This window comes from Schistocerca piceifrons, chromosome 7 (genome assembly GCF_021461385.2).
Source record: "Schistocerca piceifrons isolate TAMUIC-IGC-003096 chromosome 7, iqSchPice1.1, whole genome shotgun sequence".
Classification (NCBI taxonomy): Eukaryota; Metazoa; Arthropoda; class Insecta; order Orthoptera; family Acrididae; genus Schistocerca; species Schistocerca piceifrons.
This window is the reverse complement of record NC_060144.1, coordinates 125,779,659-125,805,274: the sequence shown is the minus strand read 5'-3', so window position 1 is coordinate 125,805,274 and position 25,616 is coordinate 125,779,659. Positions and strand designations below refer to the sequence as shown.

General features: G+C 38.5%; 1 protein-coding gene across 1 annotated transcript in view; it reads left to right on the top strand.

Moving 5' to 3' along the window:
• LOC124805499 overlaps positions 1-25,616 on the top strand; it is a 139,438-nt gene that overhangs the window by 56,184 nt on the left and 57,638 nt on the right. Inside the window, exons 4-5 of the mRNA XM_047266063.1 lie at positions 13,593-13,789; positions 25,155-25,233. Coding sequence (XP_047122019.1) covers positions 13,593-13,789; positions 25,155-25,233 — 276 coding nt within the window. The remainder of the gene's footprint in view (positions 1-13,592; positions 13,790-25,154; positions 25,234-25,616) is intronic.

Here is a 25,616-nt window from a genome sequence, read left to right as displayed (position 1 = left end):
TGTCACCATCGCCCAAATATTTTGTGTATCGTACGCCTCTTGTTTCTATGGAGCGATGAAATATTCATTGTACTCCATGAACTTCCATGCCACCACTTGGTCCTCTAAAATTAGCCACACAGTTGTGTTTTTTATGTTCATTGACTTTACACCATTTACAATATTTAAACGAATGGAAAAACTGATAGAAGCCGACCTCGGCAAAGATCAGTTAGGATTCCGTAGAAATATGCGAACACGTGAGGCAATACTGACCCTATGACTTATCTTAGAAGCTAGGCTAAGAAAAGGCAAACCTACGTTTGTAGCATTTGTAGACTTGGAGAAAGCTTTTGACAATGTTGACTGGAATACTTTCAAATTCTGAAGGTGGCAGGGGTAAAATACAGGGAGCGAAAGGCTATTTACAATTTGACAGAAACCATATGGCAGTCATAAGAGTCGAGGGACATGAAAGGGAAGCAGTGGTTTGGAAGGGAGTGGGACAGGGTTGTAGCCTCTCCCCGATGTTATTCAATCTGTATATTGAGCAAGCAGTAAAGGAAGCAAAAGAAAAATTCGGAGTAGTTATTAAAATCCATGGAGAACGAATAAAATCTTTGAGGTTCGCCAATGACATTGTAATTCTGTCAGAGACAGCAAAGGACTTGGAAGAGCAGTTGAACAGAATGGATAGTGTTTTGAAGGGAGGATATAAGATGAACATCAACAAAAGCAAAACGAGGATAATGGAATGTAGTTGAAATAAGTCGTGTGATGCTGAGGGAATTAGATTAGGAAATGAGACACTTAAAGTAATAAAGGAGTTTTGCTATTTGGGGAACTGATGATGGTCGAAGTAGAGAGGATATAAAATGTAGACAGTCAATTGCAAGGAAAGCGTTTCTGAAGAAGAGAAATTTGTTAACATCAAGTATAGATTTAAGTGTCAGGAAGTCGTTTCTGAAAGTATTTGTATGGAGTGTAGCCATGTATTGAAGTGAAACATGCACGATAAACAGTTTGAACAAGAAGAGAATAGAAGCTTTCGAAATGTGGTGCTACAGATGAATGCTGAAGATTAGATGGGTAGATCACATAACTAATGAGGAGGTATTGAATAGGATTGGGGAGAAGAGGAGTTTGTGGCACAATTTGACTAGAAGAAGGGATCGGTTGGTAGGACACATTCTGAGGGATCACCAATTTAGTATTGTAGGGCAGCGTGGAGGGTAAAAATCGTAGAGGGAGACCAAGAGATGAATACACTAAGCAGATTCAGAAGGATGTAGACTGCAGTATGTACTGGGAGATGAAGCAGCTTGCACAGGATAGCTTAGCATGGAGAGCTGCATCAAACCAGTCTCAGGACTGAAGACCACAAAAACAACAACAACAAACATTATCTCCACGTCTAACACTTTACCGGGGACTCCATTCAGAGAAGTATGTCCTCTTTTCTGCCAACTTCCATCTAGTGCAACTGCAATATCCGAACATCCATCATTTTCTTCCACTGCTTCCCTAGCAGCCAGTTTCATGCTTTCCTCGCTGATCTCACATATAGCTTTCTCTAATATTGCAGTCAGTTTTTTAAATTTATTTGGTGGTTGATGTAAGTTCATCACTGAACAAAATGTTCTCCCTGCAGTCATGCCCTTGCCAATGGATTGTAAGGCATAAACTAATCTAGTATTGATTTCGTAAGGGCCACTTGCATCTGGTTTTGAAGAACTTATAAATGAAATCACAGCTGAGCATTTAGTGCAAATTAAATCCAAATCAGTTGCTAGGCATTTTCTCCCACTGGTACTCTCACAAATTTTCACACTCAGTGACTCACCACACTGTCTACATTCTACAAATTTAGAAATTACATCTGATAATATTCTCAAATTTATTATAATGTTACTGCACCCCTTGTCACTTGCAGTAAATTCGTTGTAACTCTCTTGAAATGTTCTTTGATGATGCACTTGTTGAAGAATTACCATTAGAAACATCGTTACCAGGCGACAGAACCTCTTGTACAGAAAGCTTTCTAAACCTGTTTCCTCAAAATTGTCGTTTCTTGAAAATGCCTTTACGTTTTGTCATCTTCAATAAACACAACAAAACACACGTAAACAAGCACTGCAAACGTAAGTATAACAACTACTCACAATCACACTTGAACAAAATTAACGACATGTTTCAAAGCCCGATGTTTACAAACAGCAGAAACAAAAGAATACCGACTGTTGGATTCCAAGGATAGCCAACACACTCGGGAGTAAAAAAAAAAAAAGAAAAAAAAATCCCTAACATGCAATGTTGGGGATATAAAGATCTAATATATATGCAGAAAAGTGGGTGACAGAAAAGTGGGGTGGCACATAAACACAAGTGGTAGGAAAATGCTCGAAAAAAAATTTTTTCAGCAAAATCCTTTTCAGAGTACTTAAATAAAACCTTAATCTATCGAAATATGATGAAAACCAAAAATCGATTTTTTTTTTTTTTTTTTTTTTTTTTTTTTTTTAATCTGAAGCACGGTGTGGTCCCCTTAAGCTAGTTAAGATACTGTTTGGTACTAAGGGAAATGAGAAGTTGTAGTGTTTCTATAAGATTTACCAAGGGGTGCTGTTTCAGAGAAAACTATGAAGACAAGGAGGAATGGAAGCTCTGTTTCCTGGATCAGCATGTTGGAGCTTTGATATAGTATATTCATCTAAGTCATTTGCACTAGCGGCCGCAGAAAGGTCTAGAGGTGCTACCGCATTATGTCCTGTTCAAGAGCAGCAGTGAGGCAGCAGCTCAGTGCTCATGATTGTTGCCAGTATGTAAAGCATGGTACTATGGTGAGTCGGGGAAAGATGCAGAGCATTATACCTGATGAAGTTCAATTGACATTTTCGGGCCATTTCCCTCAGGTCTTGTTTTACCACTCTGAATTTAATCTTATTCCTGTTGTATGTAACCCTCTGTTTTCTACTGTTAAGATATGACTCCATCAGTGCAAGGGGAAGTTCTTTAACTATACCATTGTAATTTTCATTCCAAAATTTCATTATCTACACAGTCAAAGGCCTCGGCAGGATCACAGAAAATGTCAACAGGAGAATTTTTGTTTTTTAGTGTTGCTAGAATTGAGTTTGTGAAATTATATACTGCCTTCACAGTAGAGAAGTTTTTATGAAACCCAAACTGAGCTGCTGTTGAAAGGTTGTTCATAGAAAGATGGTTTAGTATTCTGTTGTAAACAACTCTCTAAAAATGCTTTGAGAACACAGGAAGAAGTGAGATCAGTCTGAAAGTATTGGTCGGTTGCTTATCTCCTCTTTCGTCTCTTCAATCTTTCAGGAAATACTCCTTACTCATCAACTGATTACAAAGGTAACTCGAAGCTGATTCTACCAAATCAGCACAAGATTTCACTACTTTGGCTGTGATACCATTGTAGCCCCAAGAGCTACTACATTTTGGTGACCTAATGATTTATGATTTTTGTGAGCTTTCTAACAAATGCGTTGGCAAAACTGATGTCTTGCGTAAGTTCACTGGATCTTCTTTTAGTGTACATTTTTTTGTCACCAAGTTTTCAGGTACTGTTAGGAACAATTCCTTGATTTAGCCATAATTTTAATTTCATATCATTTGTCTTACAGCGCCTGCCATCTAGGAGTTCAGTATCATTTACTTCGTTGAGTTGATTCATTTCAGGCCTAATAATGCTCCAGATTGTTCTTGCTTTTTCTTGGAATTTTGAGTTTTTGGTGCATAGTAAAAGGTTTTAGCCTTTATGAGACTGGCTTAAGGATTTTACAGTTCTGCTGATAGTTTATTTTTAAAACTCGATTAGAGATAGTTCCTTCCATTAAATAAAGCACTCCCTTCCTAGCACTAGATATTTTAATCCCAGGTGTTAGCACCCATTTTCCAGTCTTCCACTGTAAATGTCCCAGACCTTATGATTGATAATGTTGTAAGAATGTTTTTAGGTAATTATTAAAATCTTTCATACTGTGTGTCCTTAGTAAACGTCTGCCCATTTTTCAGCTTGTAAATTCTCTCTGAATGATGTACCTGTATCAACATTTACAATTCTGTGAACTTTTCCACAATTCTGTGAACTTTTCCTTTTCCTTTCTAATTAAATTTGATTCGTGGGGATGTGTTACTGCTGCCATTTGACCATCAAGATCAGATAAAATAATTACTGGGGACTGATGCCCTCAAATGTTAAATCCCACAGTGCTTCGAGCCATTTTAAAACTATTACTAAAGGGGTCATATTTATGTCATTAAAGACAGATGGATTAAGTAATAAGTTAACAATTGCTGTTGCTCTATGTCCTGTTCTTGTTGGGTATATTATTGTGGGGCTCAAACCAAAGATGGACATAATTAATTCTTGGTGCCTTCAGTCAGAAGGCCAATTGTCAGAGTTGAGTGGAGAGGAGCCCTTTGTAGCTGTAGTTGTAAGGAAAATGCAGCAGTCCTCAGCAGTTAGGAGGCCTAGATCAGTTGCAAAGTCTCACAGAAAGAGGGAGGTTCTGCTGCTAGGCAGTTCACATGGTAGAGGTGTGGGCCAGCAGTTGCAGGAAGTGTTGGGGAGTGAGTACCAGGTCACAGGCATTGTGAAGCCTAGTGCAGGGTTGGCTCAGGTGATTTGACAGCATAGGGGAGTTATGTAGGAATTTTAGGAAGGAGGGTCAGCAAGTGGTAGTGGGTTAAGCAGAAAGCAGTCTTGATAGGGACGGGGAATATGATGTAGGTGGTGATCTGGTAAAGATAGCTACTCAAACTGATGGCACTAATGTGCATTTTGCGCAACTGTTTCAGCGTCATGATCTGCCTCATCTGAATGAGGCATTAACATGCTGCTGGAGAAGGCACTGATGGCAGAGGACATGGGTCTCGATTTCAGTGGTGCCAGTTGAGTCTGTCAGTAGATCGGATTTCACTTGGCATAGTCTTCACCTCAATAGGTATGGGAAGGGGATGCTGGCAAAGATTATAGGTGACAGTGTAGTGGGTGGTGGTAGGATCACTCGTGGAAAAATTCCTGTAGTAGTTGGTGTTAGAGCTGCACTCCTTTTAGACTGAAGTCAGCTGATAGGTATACCTGCTTAAAGGAAGTCCCTCTAACTAAGGGCTCACCTTCAGAGGACGTCATGTTTCCTGGTAGAGAAGGAATTAACATATTTCACCAAAATATAAGAGGTATTAGAGATAAAGTTAGTGTACTGCTTATAGATGTTGACTCTGAAATTATTGGTATATTGAAGAACTGCTTAAATAATTTGATAATTCAGAGTTTTACTTTACCAGGATACAGATTAGCTGGCTGGTTTTCATGGATTTCCTTGTGGGGTGGGGGAGTGGCCAAGTACGTAAAAAACAGTATTCCATTTGAGTCCATAGACATATCACAGCACTGCACTGACCAGATATTTGAATGTTGTGTAGGGGCAGTTGAATTTAGTGAAACTAAACATCTAATTATTGTTGTTTATAGGTCCTCTAACTCTAACTTCAGAGCATTTCTGCTCACGCTAGAGAGGGTTCTTGATTCACTTTATAGGAAGCATCAGAAATTAGTTATATGTGGTGACTTCAATATAAATTTTGTATATGATGGTACAAGAAAAAGGATGTTGGTAGATCTCCTAAATTCATATGATCTGATACAGACTCTGTTTTTAACAACTAGGGTGCAGACGAACAGTAGCACAGCCACAGACAATATTTTTCTTCATTCTTCATTACTAGATGGGCATTTTGTTAGTAAAAGGGTGAATGGCCTTTCAGAGCATGATGTGCAAATTTTAACACTAAAAGGCTTTTGCGCTCAAAGAAATGTCACATATAATTACAGAGTATGTTAGAAAGTTAATCCTACAGCAGTAGAGAATTTTTTAAACCTCGTCAAGGAACAAGAGTGGCAGGATGTTTTCCGATTTTCCGATAACATAGATCACAAATATAATGCTTTCCTTAACACATTAATCATGCTCTTTGAGAGTTGCTTTCCATTAGAACATTCTAAATGGGGTACTAGCAGTAGAAGGCAGCCCAGGTGGCTGACTAGTGGGATAAGGATATCATGTGGAACAAAATGGGAATTATATCAAAATGTTAGAAGTAGTCACAATCAAACTACAGTAGCCCATTACAAACAGTACTGTAAGGTGCTTAAAAATATTATCAGGAAGGCAAAGAGTATGTGGTGTGCAAATAGAATAGCTAATTCACAGGATAAAATTAAAACCATATGATCAGTTGTGAGGGAAGTGTCTGGTCAGCAGCACAAGATCGCTGATATAAAGTCAGTTCGTAGTAAAAATATTTCTGTTACTGATAAATCAGATATATATACAGTATTTAACAATCATTTTCTGAGCATTGCTGGTGAATTAAATAAAAAATTAGTTTCTATGGGGAATCATATAACTCCCTTGGAAAATACCTTTCCGAGATCGATGTCTGAAATACTCCTTTGTGATACTGACAAGGGGGAGATTGAGTCATAATGAAAACACTGAAGACTAAGGACTCTCATGGATATGATGGAGTGCCTAGCAGAATATTAAAGTACTGTGCTGCACATGTTAGCCCTGTATTTAGTCATTTTTGTAATTTTTCCTTTAGGAATGGTCAATTTCCTGAACGATTAAAGTACTCAGTAGTAAAGCCACTTTATAAAAAGGGATAAAGGGATAATGTAGACAATTTTAGACCTATTTCTATGCCATCAATGTTTGCTAAAGTTTTTGAAAAGACTTTGTATGTAAGTATAATTGATCATTTTATATTGTTATCAAATGTAAGGTTTGGCTTTAGAAGTCGTTTAACAACTGAAAATGCTATGTTCTCTTTTCTCTGTGAGGCACTAGATGGGTTAAGCAAAACGTTTCAAACACTTGGCATATTTTTTGATTTAACTAAGGCGTTTGAGTGTGTTGATCACAAAATATTGCTCCAGGAGTTGGATCATTATGGAGTATGGGGAGCAGCTGACATTTGGTTCACCTCTTACTTAAGCAACGGACAGCAAAAGATCATTGTTCACAGTGTTGAGAATGGCTGTGACGTGGGGTCTGAGTAAAGGACAGTCAAGTGGGGGGTGCCCCAGGTATCAATGTTGGGGCCACTTTTGTTCCTTATTTATATAAATAATATGCCCTCTAGTATAATGGGTAACTCTAAAATATTTCTCTTTGCTGATGACACTAGCTTGGTAGTAAAGGATGTTTAGTGCAGATTGGCTCGGTTTCATGACATAAGTTCATGGCTTGTAGAAAATAAACTAACACTAAATTGCGATAAGGCTCAGTTTTACAGTTTCTAACACCCAATTCAACAAAACCTGACGTTTTAATTCCACAGAATGGGCATATGATTAGTGAAACTGAATATTTCAGATCTCTAGGTGTTCAGATAGATAGTAAGCTGTCATGGAAAGCCCGCATTCAGGATCTTGTTCAAAGACTTAATGCTGCCATTTCTTACTATTCGAATGGTAAGTGAAGTGAGTGATCATTCGACACAAAAATGAGCCTACTGCGCTTATTTTCATTCGCTTATGTCATGTGGTAATATATTGTGGGGTAACTCTTCACATTCTAAAAGGATAATTTTGGCTCAGAAATGGTCGGCACAGGCAATAAGTGGTATAAGTTCAAGAACCTCTTGTCGACCCCCATGCATGAGTCGGGTATTTTGACATTGATCTCTCAATATATGTATATTCCTTACTGTCATTTCTTGTTAACAGTATTAGCTTATTCCCAAGAATAAGCAGCTTTCGCTCAGTTAATACTCGGCAGAAATCAAACCTGCATTTGGATCGCACTTCCTTAACTCTTATGAGGAAAGATGTGCAGTTTACTGCTGCGTCCATTTTCAGTAAGCTATCACTAGAACTCAAAAATACTAGCAGTAATCCACGCGCTTTCAAATTTAAACTGGAGAGTATCCTCATGGGTCACTCCCTTGAAAAATTAAGCTGACCCTTGTTGTATTGTTGATTGCATTTACTTAAACTTATGGCTTATTTTTTAGGGTTCGTAAACATTTTATTTTTATCTGTTATTACTTTTATGTTGTAATTTCATGTACTGACATGTTCCATGACCTTGGAGATTTGCTCCTCGATTTGCTCCTGTGGAACTTGATGAGTAAATAAAAAAAATTAAAAAAACTTTTCCTGTTAGGTGCTGATAAATTATCTGAACTACCATATGTCATGTTTCCAAGTTGGTTACTTAAGTACAGCACTCAAATAGGTGTACAACACAGTATTCACAGAGCTCAGTGGTCTGTTTGTTTTTTAGTAAGTGTGTTCATCATTGTGTTCATCACCACCCTTAGAATATTGCTGGGAATGGTACCTCAGTACATATAAAATGCGGACATCCTAAAGGGCTTCATAAGATCACATTTGTTGTCTCTCACTCTTTCTCACATTCGTGCACACAATCATTCTTAACGGCATAAAAGTGAAAACTGGCTCGAGATTTGCTGTTAAAATATTGTTACTAGATCAGAAAAGCTGTGGAACAGCAAATCTGAAAAAGGTGGTTGACTGATCACTAACATAATTACTGGATGAGCCAACCATCCTCTATACACTAAAATCTTCTGCTGACAGCTTAGGTAGAAGGTTTAGATTAGATTAGATTAGATTTACTTTCATTCCAATTGATCCATAATGAGGAGATCCTCCAGGATGTGGAACATGTCAGAAAAGCAATAATACATGAGAAATATTTACAACTGAAACAAATAAGCTAATGTACCTTCCACAGATCCCAAGTGGAATGATCGTCATTTTTTTTAGTGAACACTATATGAAAGAATCATTTTACAAACACCAATGCACTAAATTTAAAATAAAAAAGTTTTTTTTTTTATTTATAAGGTAATAAACGTGTAATAGAACTACTGCAATACTTACTTACGATGAACACATTACTGCACTGAAATGGTGCAGAAATTATATTGTACTGAGAAATTCATCAGTGGAGTAGGAATTGGCCACCAATAAATCCTTTAGGCTTCTCTTAAACTGAATTTCATTGGTTGTTAAGCTTTTTTTGGCTGCTGACAAGTTATTGAAAATGTGTGTTCCTGAATATTGCACACCTTTTTGTACAAGAGTAAGTGACTTTGAATCCTTGCAAAGATTATTCTTATTTCTAGTATTGATTCCATGAATTGAGCTGTTGGTTTTAAAAAGTGATATATTTGTAATGACAAATTTCATTAAGGAATAAATATATTGGGAAGCAGTAGTTAGTATCCCTAGCTCCCTAAACAGGCTTCTGCAGGATGTTCTTGAGTTCACACCACATTTAACTCTTACTACTTGTTTTTGTGCCCGGAAAACTTTAACTTGGCTTGATGAATTACCCCAAAAAATAATCCCATATGACATTATGGAATGAAAGTAAGCATAGTATGCCAGCTTTTTCATTTTTATATTCCTATGTCTGACACAATTCGCATTGCAAATAGAGATTTGTTAAGACGCTTCAGCAGTTCTGTGGTGTGCTCCTCCCAGTTGAATTTATTATCAAGCTGTAATTCCAAGAATTTAGCACTGTCGACTTCTTCTGTCTGCTTGTAATCGTATGTTAGACATATACTCGTGGGACATCCCTTACAACTTCTGAACTGCATGTAGTGTGTTTTTTCAAAGTTTAGTGACAAAGCATTGGCTAGGAACCAGTGATTAATGTCCACAAATATTTTATTAGCTGATCTTTCTAAGCTTATGTGACAAATTATTATATTATTATCATTTCCTTGGGATTGATCACATTCACATGCATACGAACAACTAAATCGGGCAAGGAGGCATATCTCAGTCATTCACTGGGCGTAAAAATTAGCTGTGTTGATAAGAGATTCATATCATATGACACACTTGCTGTCACTAATGCCATGTATGGCACTCCAGACATGTTTTCTGTTGGAGTTGTCTTGTCATCTCATCATCAAAGGTTGACGGTTCCCATTCAAAAGACACTTCCTTTCGGCTGCAAGTAGAGTAGTTGTGCAGAATCAACTGTCATTACAGATTATAGGTCCCTACCTTACATCTCACTTTTACAAATGGATGTTATGCCACAACACAGACACAAATTTGAATAAAGCAAACAGTGAAATAAATAAATAAATAAATGAGGGAGGTTTGAACATGCCTCGCCCGATTGGCCATCAAATACCATAACCACGTAATGACGATGCCATTTCTCATTCCAGCTGCTCTGTATTGCACTTCTTATTTTTGGATTGTTCACTGTTTCTATTTTTCTTGTATTTCACAGCCCAGTACACCTTCTTCCTGCTTTTCTGCTTGATTTGTGCTCAGTTTTTGATGGGCTGTCTACCAGGCCCCTTACCTTTAAATCTGAGGGGGTGCAATGGGCAGTTTCCCTTGTGAGACAGTAAAACAGAGAAATAATAAGAGGATACTTATCTTGTAATGTGTTAAGCACGATCTCTAATAACTATGTTGAGTAATATGTTGCAGTCCTTAGCAATGGCCAAATGAGGCTTTACATCTCTTGTTAGTGTGTTGAGTGATATTCTTTGATATACCATATCAGTGGGCAGATGTTTCAAGACGTATTGATAACATACAAACCCTTGCACTACTGTGTGACCTAACTGTGTGTGACACTTGAAGGTGTTGCTTGACAACAGTATTCATTAACTTTTTGTAATATGTCTGCATGGCATCTTATGAATTTTTTAAACGTCTACATGTTCACTTTTAGCAAAATGAATAGCTTAAAAGTTACAGCTAAAATAGAAATGGCATAATTAGAAATGTACTGTATTCAACTGCATTCCAAATATTTTTGTGCTGATATATATACGGTCAGACACTCGCCTTCAGGCTCACAATAACATCAAGTTGTACCATTAAACCCTTATTTCACTTTACTACTTAATGAAATTAGTGCTTTGTTTAAAGTGGTCTCTGTAGCAGTAAATTTAAGATCTTTCCAATGATATTTCTGCATATAAGATGTTCGTAGGTTGTCACTTCATTTTTTTGTTTGCATTAAATGCTAGGCTTAGGTAGCTGAATTGTATTTCTCCCCATTTTTTTGTATCATAGCACTGGTGATGATTGTTAAATGTTGCAGACGTAATTTACAAACAGATAATTATCGTAATTTATAGCTTATATGTATTGAAATATTCCGTTTCTTGGTTAGTAAATGTGAAATATATCTTTAAAAAATAAAATTCTCACTATGCAGCAGTCTGTTTGCCTCAGTTTTTGTTATATTATATACCACAGAAAGAAATTTAGTAAAAAATTTTGAATTTTTTTCACTTTATCTGCATTTATTTTCATTGGTTAAAAACTAGTTTTTGGCTTTTAAGTCTTTTACAAGTGGTTTTTTATTCACTGTACAAAAGAAAATACAGTACATTACCTCCACAAATAGAAACACAGTGATATAGGAAGATATTTACCTGAAATAGAAAAAAAAGATGTGCCATATGTATTGAAATGGTAGAGTCTTTAAATTTGTGTGTTCTGTTCATTTAGATTCATATTTGCTTTCTTGTTAGTTCGACATCTTGACCTTTACAAAGGTGTTACATTGGTCAAATAATAAAGCTAAGCATGGAATAATAATTTCAAATACTATATAGAGTTAGAAATAGTATGGTAAGAAATAAAAATAATACGGAAAATCTAAAAAATATATTAAAATATATGATGAGGTAAGCTAAAAAATTTAAAATTTTATTTCACATATACAAGATTTTTGATTGGTCATTAGCGGACTGTGACTGAAGTTACCAAGAAACTTTCTGTTCTGTACATCTATTTGTTCATTAATAAGTGTATCTAGCTGACTTTTTAATTGACTGGAAATTTCAGTTTCTTCTAACATATTTATTTTCTTCTGTTTCTTAACATAAAGCAGAATTCAGTATGTTTATGGATGTAAGTTTGTTGTTTTGGCTCTTGTATTGTTATCATTAAAATCTTATGTGCTCTTTAAAATGTATCCCTAAGTTTGTATCAGTTCGCCTGATGTACACTTTGTTACAGTCATCACAAGCAATTTTGTTTATCCCTGAGTAATTTAATGGATTTTTTTGTGTTTCTTATTATATTACTAAAATTGTTTTCTGTATGGAGTACAACTCTGATATTCATATTTTTTAAAGTTTTGGCTATTTTGTTAAAAACTGTTCTGTAATAGGGCATAACTGTAAATTTATTTATTTTGGCATTCTCTCATTCTAGAGTAATTTTATTTGCATTGGCTTTAGCTTAACTTTCAGTTTCTGTGTGTACATTTCTTTAATTACTCTTTTATTATTCCATGCTTGGTTTTATTCTTTGGTCAATGTAATACCTTTGTAAATGTCAATATGTCAAACCAACAAGACACCTAAACAAATGGAACACACAGATTTAAAGACGCTGCCATTTCAATACATATGGCATTTTTTTTCTACTGCAGGTAAATATCTTTCAAATAAGTTTACATATGTATCTTTGTATTCCTACTCATGGAGATAAAGTAGTGGTGTACTCTCATTTATACAGAAAACAGGAAGTCATTTGAAAATGGCCTGAAAGGCAGAAATCAGTTGTGAAGCAGTGAAAAAAATGCAGCAAAAGTGAAAAAATGCCACCTTCTTTTAAGGCTTTTTATCCTACATTCCCTCAGATTGTAAAAACAATATTAAAAAGTCATACTTCTACATTACTGTGAAAAACTTCTCTTACCTGTTAATCTACACTGTCAGGACCACGCAAAGTTAATTGCATGTACCATTTCTATTTGTGTGTAAAATCTCGTGCCTGATCACACTTTCCTTTTAGTGTCAACATATTGCAGTTGCTCTTTGCTGCTTCTCCTTTTCTCTTTGGACAGAGCTTAACAACTTTGAAACACCACTAACAAAAATTGTTATTAGTTTTGCCTCCTATAAATATTATCCATTTTTCTGTAGTGTATGTTGTGTACCGTAATTAATTAATTTACAAAACAAAGTACAGTACTGTTAAACATGTTCTTTACACTTCCTTACATATACATGATTTTGTTCACTCATTAATGTGACATTTTAGGCCCATCTTCCAGTTCTGTTCCATCTGATTTGTGCTATTTTTGTACATGTATTTGGTTTAAAATTAGTCTTCAGCTCTTCTTTCACTTTCAGCAACAGCTTTAATAAATGTCATTCTGACTTATCAATAACTCATTATATTGTAAGAAAATCGTGTATGTGAAAAGCTTGGAAAATTATTTTGTTTGGTATACAACTCTTAATTCCTGGTTCCAGAAAGTTGAATGTGATTAGGAGCAATGTAGGATATGATGTGGTTGCTATGGTGACATGCTCATCTGATAGAAAGATCTAGAAACTTATTTCATTGTGAGCATGAAGAACACAAGTAAAAGTGTAGATGTGTTGAAGTTACTAAAAGACATTTTGTGATCTTGTAATTTTTCTTTGAAAACAACTATGTATGACAAGTTATGAAGACAACATTTGTTATTGTGTCATTTTTTTCTGTTTTGTTAAAAAGCTAAAAGTCGAATTGAATCTTGCATTTCTTTCATTCTCTCTTGTTACAGGACTTTTTATTGAAGGTGATATAGTATGGATAAAGGTATGGAATTTGTATTGGCCTGGTATAGTGACTAAAGTGCTAAAGAAATGTAAGAAGGCTGTGGTGAAACTGGTGCATACATGTAGAAAGAAAAAAGCATACACAAAGCCATTTAAGGATTTAATTGACTTCAGAAATACTGAAAGGAATAGAAAGCTTCTTGTAAGTATAGCTCTATGGGAGTAATTTTTAAATATTCGCTGTTATGTACTGGCCATCTAATATCTTGGAAGACAAGATGTATAGGTCACAAACAGAAAGGTAAAAGAGCAAATTACATAAATTACATATTTAACAAGAGACAGATTGGAATGTGAACTGAAAGCTTAGTGTATCCCATAGTTACTGAAAAGAAAGTCAGCATACATTTTATGCCCATTAGGCCCAGTGAGTGATCCCCCAGCATTCACCTGTACTTTTCTGTTTGCAGTTCCATCCTAATCTCATTTTTGTCTGTGGCTTTTTGACATGGTGTTCATTGTTACTTTAGAAAAAATGAATGATGGTTTTCTGAACCTTAAACTGGAAAAATGAAGAAGTAATACATGTTAATTAAACAAATCTGATACAGGGTTGTTATGCTGGTATCTTTGCACTGTTTCCTACTAATGCCTAAAAATCTCCTTTCTATAGTTTGTATTCTTCATTCTCTTCCAACTGTTACTATCCAAGCCTGACTGCCATAAAGTGAAGATGATGATAACATTGTTTGTAGACTTTTATTATGATTTCTTTCTTCACCCTTTTATTCAGTTTTTAGTGTAAGGTCCTATTAATATATTGAATCTTTCAGTATTTTGATATGTCCGTTTCATTTGTGATGGAGATGATATTTCAAAGTAGTAGTCATAGCTTTTGACCATTTAATTTAATGTATATGTGACTTTTTGAAGGGTATCTTCACTGTTATTTGTAAGAAGTTGGTCACTAGCAAAGAGTGTTCTCATTGAGTAATTTTGTTGGTTAAAGTTTTGGATGTTAACTCTTATTTCTTTTAGCCATTGTTTCAACATAGTCAGTACCATCAACATAGATACAGAAAAGCACCAGAAACAGACTGCATCCTATTTGTAAGCCTAAATTTGATGTTACTTGAACTTTCTCTTTTGGCGTGTTGGTTCATTGGTTGGATTACTTTCAGTAAGTGGTTTTGTATGCCTCTCCTGTCTAGTATTTATCTAATATTTGCCCTGAAACCCTTCTATCAGTGTTTTCAAAGACTTTGCATCAATATTATCAAAAGGATAGATTGCTACTCATCATGTGGAGGAAATGTTGAGTCACAGACAGGCACAATGAAAAGATTTTGGCCAGTAGGCTTCTTTGGAAACAGACAACACACATACATTCACACTACTTATACAGGCATCCACACAACTCGCATGCTCATGACCAGTGTCTCTGACCACTGTGTCTGAACTGTGGACAGCAACTGTTATTCCATCCTGGACTTTATATTGTTTTTTTCAAAGGCTTTCATGTAGTCAGTAAACAGCAGATGTGTTTTCTGAACAGGAACTACCCTGCAAACTGCATCCTAACGTCTGCCCTCGAAGCTGACTACTGCTGAAATTCCTGTATTCTGATATAACAAAAACAATTTCATTTGCAAGATTGCAACAGCAACAAGACAGTTTCTAAACTTACTGCAAGTCATTGCCTTGCAAATGAAATTCTTTTAGTATATTAGAATAGTTAAAAGAATATGAGCCATAGTCACCTGTGAGGGTAAATATTAGGATGTATAATTTCTTGTAAACAGATTTTGTTTCCAGGATTATGTTGCATATTTATTTCTTATTCATAAGAGAAAAAGAAATGGAAGAAGAAGAAATAATGAGGATTTTTCTTAAGGTAAAGAAATGAGATCACTGTTAGTGGAAGGAACATTATACTTCGAGACTGGAATACTGGAAAGAGTAAAGATAAAAGTAATCACTTGCCGTATAGTTGAGGTACTGAGAGGTTGACAGGCATGTAAACAAGACTGAAAACATTGCTGAGCTTTCAGCAATGTCTTCCTTCAGAGCTATCTAATTTACAACACGCACACACACACACACAAATATCAAAGTCATATATGGCTACATTATCCCAGTCTATTAAATTGTCTCCTGGTGCTCCAGCTTAAATGGGATGAGGGGAACCGTCAATTGATGTGGGTGAGAGATGAGGATGGAGAAGTTGAGAGATTTGTGGCTAAGGGCTGGGGGAAGCGGCAACATGGGAACAGTATAGGAATTCGGCACTGCTGGGTTCACTCTAACATGAGCAGGTGAAGTGAGAACACAATGAAATGGAGATGAGAGTGGTATGGGGGAGAGATACAGTAGAGGAAGAAGGAGATTACTGAGAAAACTGACTGTAGGTTGATGTGTTGGAGTGGGAGGCATGATGATGATAGGTGACAGTTATTATGAGACAGGAGATGGGGGCCAGTGGCATAGTTATTGTGAGGAGAGGGATGATATATGGAGAGGAGCCATGGATCCCCCCTCCCCCCCCCCCTTCAATTACCCCAGGCAACCATCTTTTAAAACAGGCCCTGATGTCATAATATCTCCTGCAGACGAAGGCTCCACTTCAATAATTATGTGACCCTAGTTATTACCCACTGTCTGACTGACCACTCTGGTTTTCTTGACATGGTTGATTAATGGTGTGCTTTCAGGTGTTCAGCCAAGTCGTTGTTTCTATTTTATCCACAATAGGAAACCATGATTTGGCTGAAGACCTGGAAGCACATCATTAACTGTCCGACTCCTCCACTTTGAAGCCCTGGCATAGCGATCCCAGCCCAGAATTCCAGCATAATCCATGCGTAAACTCCTAGACTATCCCACAACCTCTCCCTTGAGTCGTCGTCCTTACCCCAACCACCCCTCCCCTTCCCCCAAAACCACACACACACACACACACACACACACACACACACACACATTTCCCCTGCTTCCTAAAATCAATAAGCCTAACCATCCTAGATGCCTGATTGTAGATAGTTACATTCTCCTATGGAAAGAATATTGAACCTTTAGGCCATTACCTCCAAATTGTCACCCATAACGTAGCTGCCTATGGAAAGGACACAAATCACTTTCTTCACTTTCTGTCAACCTTCCTCACCCCATTTCCCCCCGGCTCCCTGCTCGGCTTTGTTGATGCTACCTACCCATACACCAACATCCCCACAACCTTGGCACTGCTGCACATTACCACTTCCCATGTCCTGCCTGCTCTATAAACACATCACCTCGTTCTAATAATATCCTTACCCATAACTATTTCTCCTTGAAGTGAAAACACACACACACACACACACACACACACACACACACACACACACACACACACAAATATGCAACTCAACATGGGCACTCACATGGCACCCACATGGCACCCACATTTGACAACCTGTTTATTGACCAGCTAGAGGATATTTTCCCAGACACTCGGTATCCTAAACCCCTTGTCTGTTCATATTCACTGACAATATATTTGTGGGCATTTTATCTTGATTCCTCCTCCGATTCAACACCCTCTCTCCTGACTGCTTCATCTGGTCCTCCCCAGCCTAGCGTGACACCTCCTGGACATTGATCTCCACTTTTCTGAGAGCTTTGTAAAAACATCTCTCTGTATCAAGCTTATCAACAGTAGCTCTCGTTTCAGCAGCTGCCATCCCTTCTACAATAAAAAGTCTGTATTGTACAGTGCATGTGCAGTGATGAGGAACCCCTTGCTCAGTATCCTGAAAGCCTCTGACCCTTGAACTACCCCATGGACTATCTACAAAAGAGTGCACCGGCCCTCCCCCTCATGACCCAGTAACACCCATAGTGGTTGGGGAGAGAGCTAATGTGAATTGTTCAGAGCTAAAGTAATTATGCTAACGCACATTTAGTCGCACTAGAAATTGTATGCCCAGAAACGCACGAAAGCATGGATCCTTGGAGTTTTGGTGTATGGCTTGATATTTACCTGGTCTTCTCAGCTATGGACAACAATGTCAGCATGGGTGTGGCGGCTATCCTCTCTTAATATTGGTTTCTTCTCCAAAAAAGTCAATTTAAAAATGTAAGTCCTCATTACGTTGTGAGGTGGAAATTAGGAAGTAGCTCAGTGGGAGAATAAAAACTTTCGACTTCCGCATATTATATCTTTTAATTAACACAATACTGGGAGAGTGCAATTACATATGTCTTTATTGCACTAGCTCAAAAGACTGACAGACACTGAGGTTGGTGAAAAGAAACGAATAAGGTACATAAAATAATTGATAGTTGACCTTTCTGTTTTCTGTTAGCTTACTTAGATAATCATACCTCCCTGCGATATCTTTGCCGCACGGGGGCAATGCAAATAAGAATTATTACAAATATTTCATTTATATGTGTACATCATTTAAAGAACCTACACACTAGGGCATCGACTACTATCATCATGCCCAGAAATGAGGAGTTTCGTAACCACAATCCTACTCATCTTCCCCAATGTGAAATTCTGTTTCTCACCCCATTTATGAAATGTACGGGAACTTCCTACCCACAATCCTTCCCCTTTCTCCCAAAAAGACATTCTGTGGCCAACCGGTCTGCGAAATATACTGGTATACATCTACGTCTACATATGTACTCCTCAAGCCACCATATGGTGCATGGCGGAAGGTACAGTGTACCACAACTAGTCATTCCTGTTCCTGTTCCACACGCAGATAGAGCTAGGGAATAGCAACTGTCTATACGTCTCCATATTAGCCCTAATTTCTCGTATCTTATCTTCATGGTCTCTACGCAAAATATATGCTGGGGCAGTAGGATTGTGCTGCAGTCAGCTTCAAATGCCAGTTCTCTGAACTTTCTCAGCTTTGTTCTTCAGAATGAATGTCTTCTTTTCTCTAAGTATTCCCAATGGAGCTTCCAAAGTATATCTGTAATACTTGCATATTGATTGAACCTACTGGTAACAAATCTAGCAGCTCACCTCTGAATTGCATCAGTGTCTTCATTCTATCCGACCTGGTGCAGATCCCAAACCCTCGAGCAGTAATCCAGAATCGATCTCACTAGCGTCCTACATACAGTCTGCTTTATGGATGAACCACACTTTCCTACAATTCTCCCAATAAACTGAAGTCGACCATTCACCTTCCTTACCACAATCCTCACATGCTCATTCCATTTCACATTGCTTCACAATGCTACCGCCAGATATTTAAACAATGAGACTGTGTTAAAGCAGGCCTCTAATAATGCAGTATCTGAACATTACAGGCTTGCACATTTAGAGCTAGCTACCATTCATCTCACCAACTAGAAATTTTGTCTAAGTTGTCTTGTATCTTCCTACAGGCCCCCAACTTCGACACCTTACCGTACACTACAGCAGCACTAGCAAACAGCCGCAGATTGCTGCCCACCCTGTCTGCCAGATGCCATTTATGTATATAGAAAATAGCAGTGGTTCTATCACACTTCCCTAGGGCACTCCTGATGTTACCCATGTCTCTGATGAACACTTGCCGTTGAGGACAACGTTCTGGGTTCTATTATTTAAGGAGGGGCAGGACATCAAACGGGACGGCTTGGAGCAGGAGAGACACCACAGGACATTTTAATTTCCACTGTCTATACTTTTAAAAATAAATTCATAAAACTTTGTCAGAATGACCAGAAAGGATTCAGGATTTACACTTATAGTGGTAGAAGTTCAAAAATATAAGAAAATAATTTATTTTTTGACATTTGTATTTCACCTTTTTTTCACTTACCATTGGCTGCATTTGTTGCTATAGGTACACTTTTCTTCATAAGTAAGGGAGATTCTTCGATGAATTTTGCACAGCATACAAACCATACTTACAGGTGTATGAAACTTTAGAATTTTTCAAATCTATTAAAAACTGTGATAAAAATTGTGGTAATTAACTATAAAATTTGAGTTTTTTTCTGAACATGAAGTTTAAAATATAACAGCACACTCATTTTTTCATAAATTAAATAATTTCTAGAGTTTCATACACCTGTAAGTATGGTTTGTATGCTGTGCAAAATTCATCGGAGAATCTCTCTTACTTTTGAAGAAATGTGTACCTATAGCAACAACTGCAGCCATAGAAGTGAAAAAATTATGAACTTTCACATTTAAAAAAAAAAAAAAATTATTTTGTTATGTTTTTGAACTTCCACTGCTATGATTGTGAATCCTGAATCCTTCCTGGTCATGCTGACAAAGTTTTATGAGTTTATTCGTAAAAGTATAGACAATGGAAATTAAAATGTCCTGTGGTGTCTCTCCTGCTCCAAGACGGCCCGTGTGATGTCCTACCCCCCTTAAGAAATCTTTGAGCCAGCCACATATGTAGGAGCCTATTCCATATGTATGTACCTTCGTTAACAGTCAGCAGTGGGGTACTATGTTGAATGCTTTTCGGAAATATAGAAATGTGGAATCAGTATGTTGCCCTTCATCCGTTGGTCACAGTACATCATGTGAGAAAAGAGCAAGAACTCTGTGCAAAGATCAGATGTTTGTATCTGTATGAACGTTTTCTTAAATGTGGAATTTAAAACTTTGGCCATCCTTTTGCTGCCTTCTACTGCCAAACAAGACTGGTCAATGAGCCTTAGACCCACTTAGCAATTTTACATAGGATCAGCATTTTTTGGGGTTCTCCACCAGCTCGTTAGCCGAGGTATAACGGTGGTAGCTGTTGTACGCTTTGCTCACATATCTTTTTACAATCGCATGAATCTGTACTAATCTTTTCCTGTCATCATTTGTGTGTCCATCTTTATGCAAAACCCTTCCCAATCTGTAGGTTCATGGGTTGTATCCCAGTGTAAGACAGAGATGCAAGACCATGCACTTATCTAGAAAATTGTATTTCAGTCCCATCATAACCGTATATTATTCTATCAGAGACGAGGTCATCTGTGAAAGCACTCAGATCATATCCCGACTGTGTTGTGACCTTTCCTTCAATATGGGAATAGCCACCACCAAACAGTGGACAAAATAAGAGTTAACTGCCCAGTTGAGTGTAATATAATTGACTTCAGTAACTATTTCATAGCCTGTATCATCTGGATTCCCCCTATCCCCACATACCTGCTTCTCTTAATTACATAGTTGGAAAATGTCCTTGTGACACATCTGTTGACCCAACAATAATTGTGTAACGAACCTCCACTACGCACTGTCCCACATTCATGTCTGCCCCTGTCACCATGCCTCTCACTTCACCATCAGTCTACACTCATTCTTTCCTCTCCAAAGTTCCTCATCCTTTCTTCTATCTCCCTCTCCCCATTAAACTTGACTTCTCCACCTTATTGTGTGCCTCCCACAGCTCCACCTGATGGCACCAGGACGAGCTCATCAGTGCCACATTCATATTCCTGTCACTCTCAGCCACCCGTCCCTCCACCACCATTCCTGCCCGTGCCTCACTTTGCCTGTCACCAATTCCACACAGTACAAGCTCTCACCCCAGTTCAGTCTGAGAAACGAAATTGTTTGAAGGCTCGCCAACTTTTCATTCTTGTTTATATACCTATTGTGCCTCAGTTACATGGTAAGTGGTTACCTTCACTATTTCAATTAATTGTAAACATATTATTTCCTTATACCATCACATACAGTGACTAGGTTAGTAACACTTATCTTTTATCCATGGACATAGCCATAATGAGAGTCATTCTTTCATGCTCCAGCCATAGAAAGGTTGAGGGGTAGCGAATAATGATACTACATTTACCATACACTGTATATCATACAGAGTTTTGCAGATCTCAGGAATGTTCTCTAAACTTCTGTTATCAGCTGGTCAGTACGTGGTTTTCTTCTTCTTCTTCTTCCTCTTCCTCCTTCTCCTCATTTGGCAGGACAGTCCTCATGTTAAAAGAAATGGGAGGGGGGGGGGGGGGTTGATGGGTGCGGGTGGGGTGATGTTAGCCAACTACCTGAGTTTCCCTGCAAATGCCTTTCACCGTGAGTGCAAAGTGTAAAAACCAGTACTGTGTTACATATTGCAGTCAAGGGTTTTAGACAAGGTTATTTACGCATCAGTTTCCACACACACTTTTCTAGTGCAAAACAGCACTCAAATATTTCAATTTATTGTGCAGCATTTTTTATAGCTTACAATTTTATTTATTACACCACCCTCAAAAGCTTCCCCTCACCATCGTTCAGAATCCAAAAGCTAAACAGACCTGAAACACAGCCATGATCCTTTCCTCCAAATGCCTTAGCCCCACAGAAGTATCAGTCCTTTCCAAAGGCCTTATCTTTTGTTCCATTCCTTAATGCAATCCTGCTGGACTTGTTAAAGACCTTCTCTCCGTCTCCCAGTCCCTACAGTGGAAACACTTTTTCACCACCAGCCCTACCAATCAGACTCAATGTAAGACCAATGTCGAACCCTGCCTGACTCAGTTCACTCTTCTTTTCAACCGTGATCCACCCCTATTGCCCCTAAATCACCCACTGTTAACCTTCCAGAATTCTTAACATTTAACATTGCCTCACCATCATTCTCCAAATCTCTCAACATGCAAGCTAGCCTTACATTTGCAGAAAGTTTGACAATCCACACCTTATCAACCTACCTGCTGTCAGAGGCTCCACTTCAGTTATTCTGAATTGCAAGGATTACCTAGCAGAAAGACTCCGCCAGCTACCAGATTTGTCTACCTGGAAACCCTGCCACAGTTATCCTATCCAGAGATCCAGCAGGGTCTCCAGTCTCTCCTTCAAAACCTTAGGCCCATCGCAGAACCTCTCCCAGGAGTCTGTCTGTCTCCGCACACCTACCACTCCATGTACTCCTACCTTCTATTTTTTAATTTTATTTTACACATCTAGTTCCATAGGACCAAATTGAGGAGCAAATCTCCATGGTCATGCAACATGTCAGTACATGAAATTACAACAGAAAAGTAGTAACAGATAAAATAAAGTGTTAATGAATCCTAAAAAAAGTCAAGGTACAAGTTTATGTAAATTCAGTCAAAAACATAACTCATGAATCAGCTTAATTTTTCAAGGAACTACTCGACATTTACATAGAGTTACTCATGTGGAAACTCTTCAGTTTTGTAAATGGATGCAGCAGAATACTGCTCGCCTTTTTGCACAAGAGTCCAGGAAGTGTGATAACTGCTAATTCTTGGGAATAAGCTGATATTGTTAACAAGAAATGACTGTAAACAATATGTATATTGACAGGCTAATGCCAGAATACCCAGACTAATGAACAGGGGTTGACAAGAGGTTCACTAACTTTCACCCTCTATTGCTGAACCAACTATTTCTGAGCCAAAAATATCCTTTGAGAATGGGAAGAGTTACCCAAAATGCTTCCTGAAGTCCATAAACCTAACCATCCAGGACACCCTATTGTGGCCGGGTACTGTGCTCGCACTGAGAGACTCTCTGCTCTCATAGACAAACACCTTTAGCCTATTACCTGCAATGTACACTTCTATATGAAAGATACCAACCATTTCATACACTGACTGTCCACAATTCCTGTTCCTTTACCACACTGTGCCCTGCTCGTCACTATTGGTGCCACTGCCCTTTACATTAACATCCCTAATGCCCATGGACTAGCTCCTATTAAACACCACCTTTCCCAATGCCCAATGAATTCCAAACCTACAATCTCCTTCCTGGTCACCATAAGCAACTACTTCCACACACAGAATTACTTCTCCTTTGAAGATGTCACCCCACAAACAGATTCAGGAAATGGCAAGGGGCACCTGCATAGCACCATCCTATGACAACATACTCGGGGGCCATCTAGAGAAATCCTTCCAAACCACACAGAATCCCAAAGCCCTCACCTAGTTCGGATTATTGATAACATCTTTTTGATCTGGATTGAAGATCAGGACACCCTATCCACATTCCTCCAGAACCTCTACACTTTTCCCCCATTTGCTTCACGTGGTCCACCTCATCCCAACAAGCCACCTTCCTCAATATTGGTCTCCACCTCAAAGATGGCTACCTCAGTGCCTCCATCCATATCAAACCTACCAACCACCAATGTTACCTCCACTTCGACAACTGCCATCCATTCCATGCAAAGAAGTCCCTTCCATACAGCCCAGCCATCTGTGGCCATTGCATCTGTAGTGATGAGCAGTCCTCAAAACATACAAGGGGATTACTGAGGCCTTCACAGACTGTAATTATCTTCGTAACCTTGAATAGAAACAGATCTCCCATGCCTTATCTCTCCAGTCACCCACCACATACCAGAGTCCTGCCGTTCGGCCAGAGAGGTGCATTCCCCTTGTGACCCAGTACCACCCAGTACTGGAGCAGCTGAATCATGTTTTCTGCCAGGGCTTTGACTACCACTCGCCGTGCCTTGAAATAAAGAATGTCCTGCCAACTATCCTCCCCACCCCTCCCAATGTGATATTCCACCACCATCCGAACCTGCACAATATCCTTGTCCATCCCTACTCCGCCCCTGCTCTCAAACCCTTGCCTCACGGCTCATATCCCTGTAATAGACCTAAATACAAGACCTGTCCCATACATCCTCCCACCAGTACCAACTCCAATCCAGTCACAAGAATCACCTATCCATCAAAGGCAGTGCTACCTGCGAAACAATTGTGTAATCTAAAAGCTGAGCTGCAACCACTGTGCTGAATTCTATGTGGCTATGACAGCCAACAAGCTGCCTGCCAACATTAATGGCCACCAACAAACTGTGGCCAAGAAGCAGCTGGACCACCGAGTTACTGAGCTTGCTGCCCAACACAACGTTCTTCATTTTAATGACTGCTTCACAGCCTGTGCCATCTGGATCCTTCCCATCAACACCTGCTTTTTCAACACCTGCTTTTCCGAATTGCGTAGATGGGAACTCTCCCTGCAATATGTCCTATGTTACTGCAACCTTCTGGCATCAACCTTGCTTAATTGTAGTCCTTCACCCACCTATCCCCTCCCCTGATCTCACTCCACAGCTTTCTATTTCACAAGCTCACCTACAATCTTTTTACTTCCCTCCTATTCCACCCTTCCCCCTCCCTCTTGCCCTCTGTCTAACCTCCCAACTGTACCTGGCTGCTCTGCGTTCTCTCCACCTCGTGCCTGTATGCTCCCACAAACAGCACTTTACCATCTCGCACCGACATCCTGCTCACACTCCCCCTCCCCTTCCCAGCCTCTTTCTTACTCCCACCACCCAGATTGCTTCTCCCTTCACGCTCAGTAGCTCACAGTCTGGCATTGGCAGCCAGAGGCAGAGGTCATCTGTCTTGTGAGCTGCATTTGCATGAATGTGTGTGTGTATGTTGTCTGTTTCAGATGAAGGCCTCCTGGCCAAAAGCTTATGTGTTTAGTAGCCTTTTTGTTATGCCTGTCTGTGACTCAATATCTCCACTGTATGGTGAGTAGCAATCCATCCTTTTCATAATATTGCCATTATTCCATTCTGGATTAACCGTTGTTTACTTTTATTTATTTCTATTTTGGCACATATTCCTTTTTGTTGCAGAACACTGGAAAAGAAGAAAATTGTAAAGTGGAGGAAGCATATAAGAAAGCCATAGACTTCTTTGAGAAAAGAAACAATGGTAATAAGTTTTCATTTCTTGTATGTTTTTCAAGTTGCTGTAATACTCTTATGTTGCATTATTACTTCAGTATGTTTAATATCCTCATTTAAAATAAATTTAGTTTTCTTTTGTTCATTGCATTGTATGAGAGCAAAACAAAAAGTAAATGAACTTTTTAAGAAACTCCATATAACCTCCCTTTGCCTTTGTGCAATTGGTTCGTATCCTGACAAATTTCACAATTCTGCTCTGGAAGAAGCTTTGTGGCATTCTGCAGATCCACTGTTGTGCTGCCTCCGCAACTTTGTCATCCGATGAAAACATAGGTGCTCTTTCAAAGCTGACAAATCACTTAGTGCTATGTCAGGACTGTACAATGGATGTTACAGCAGTGAATGCAA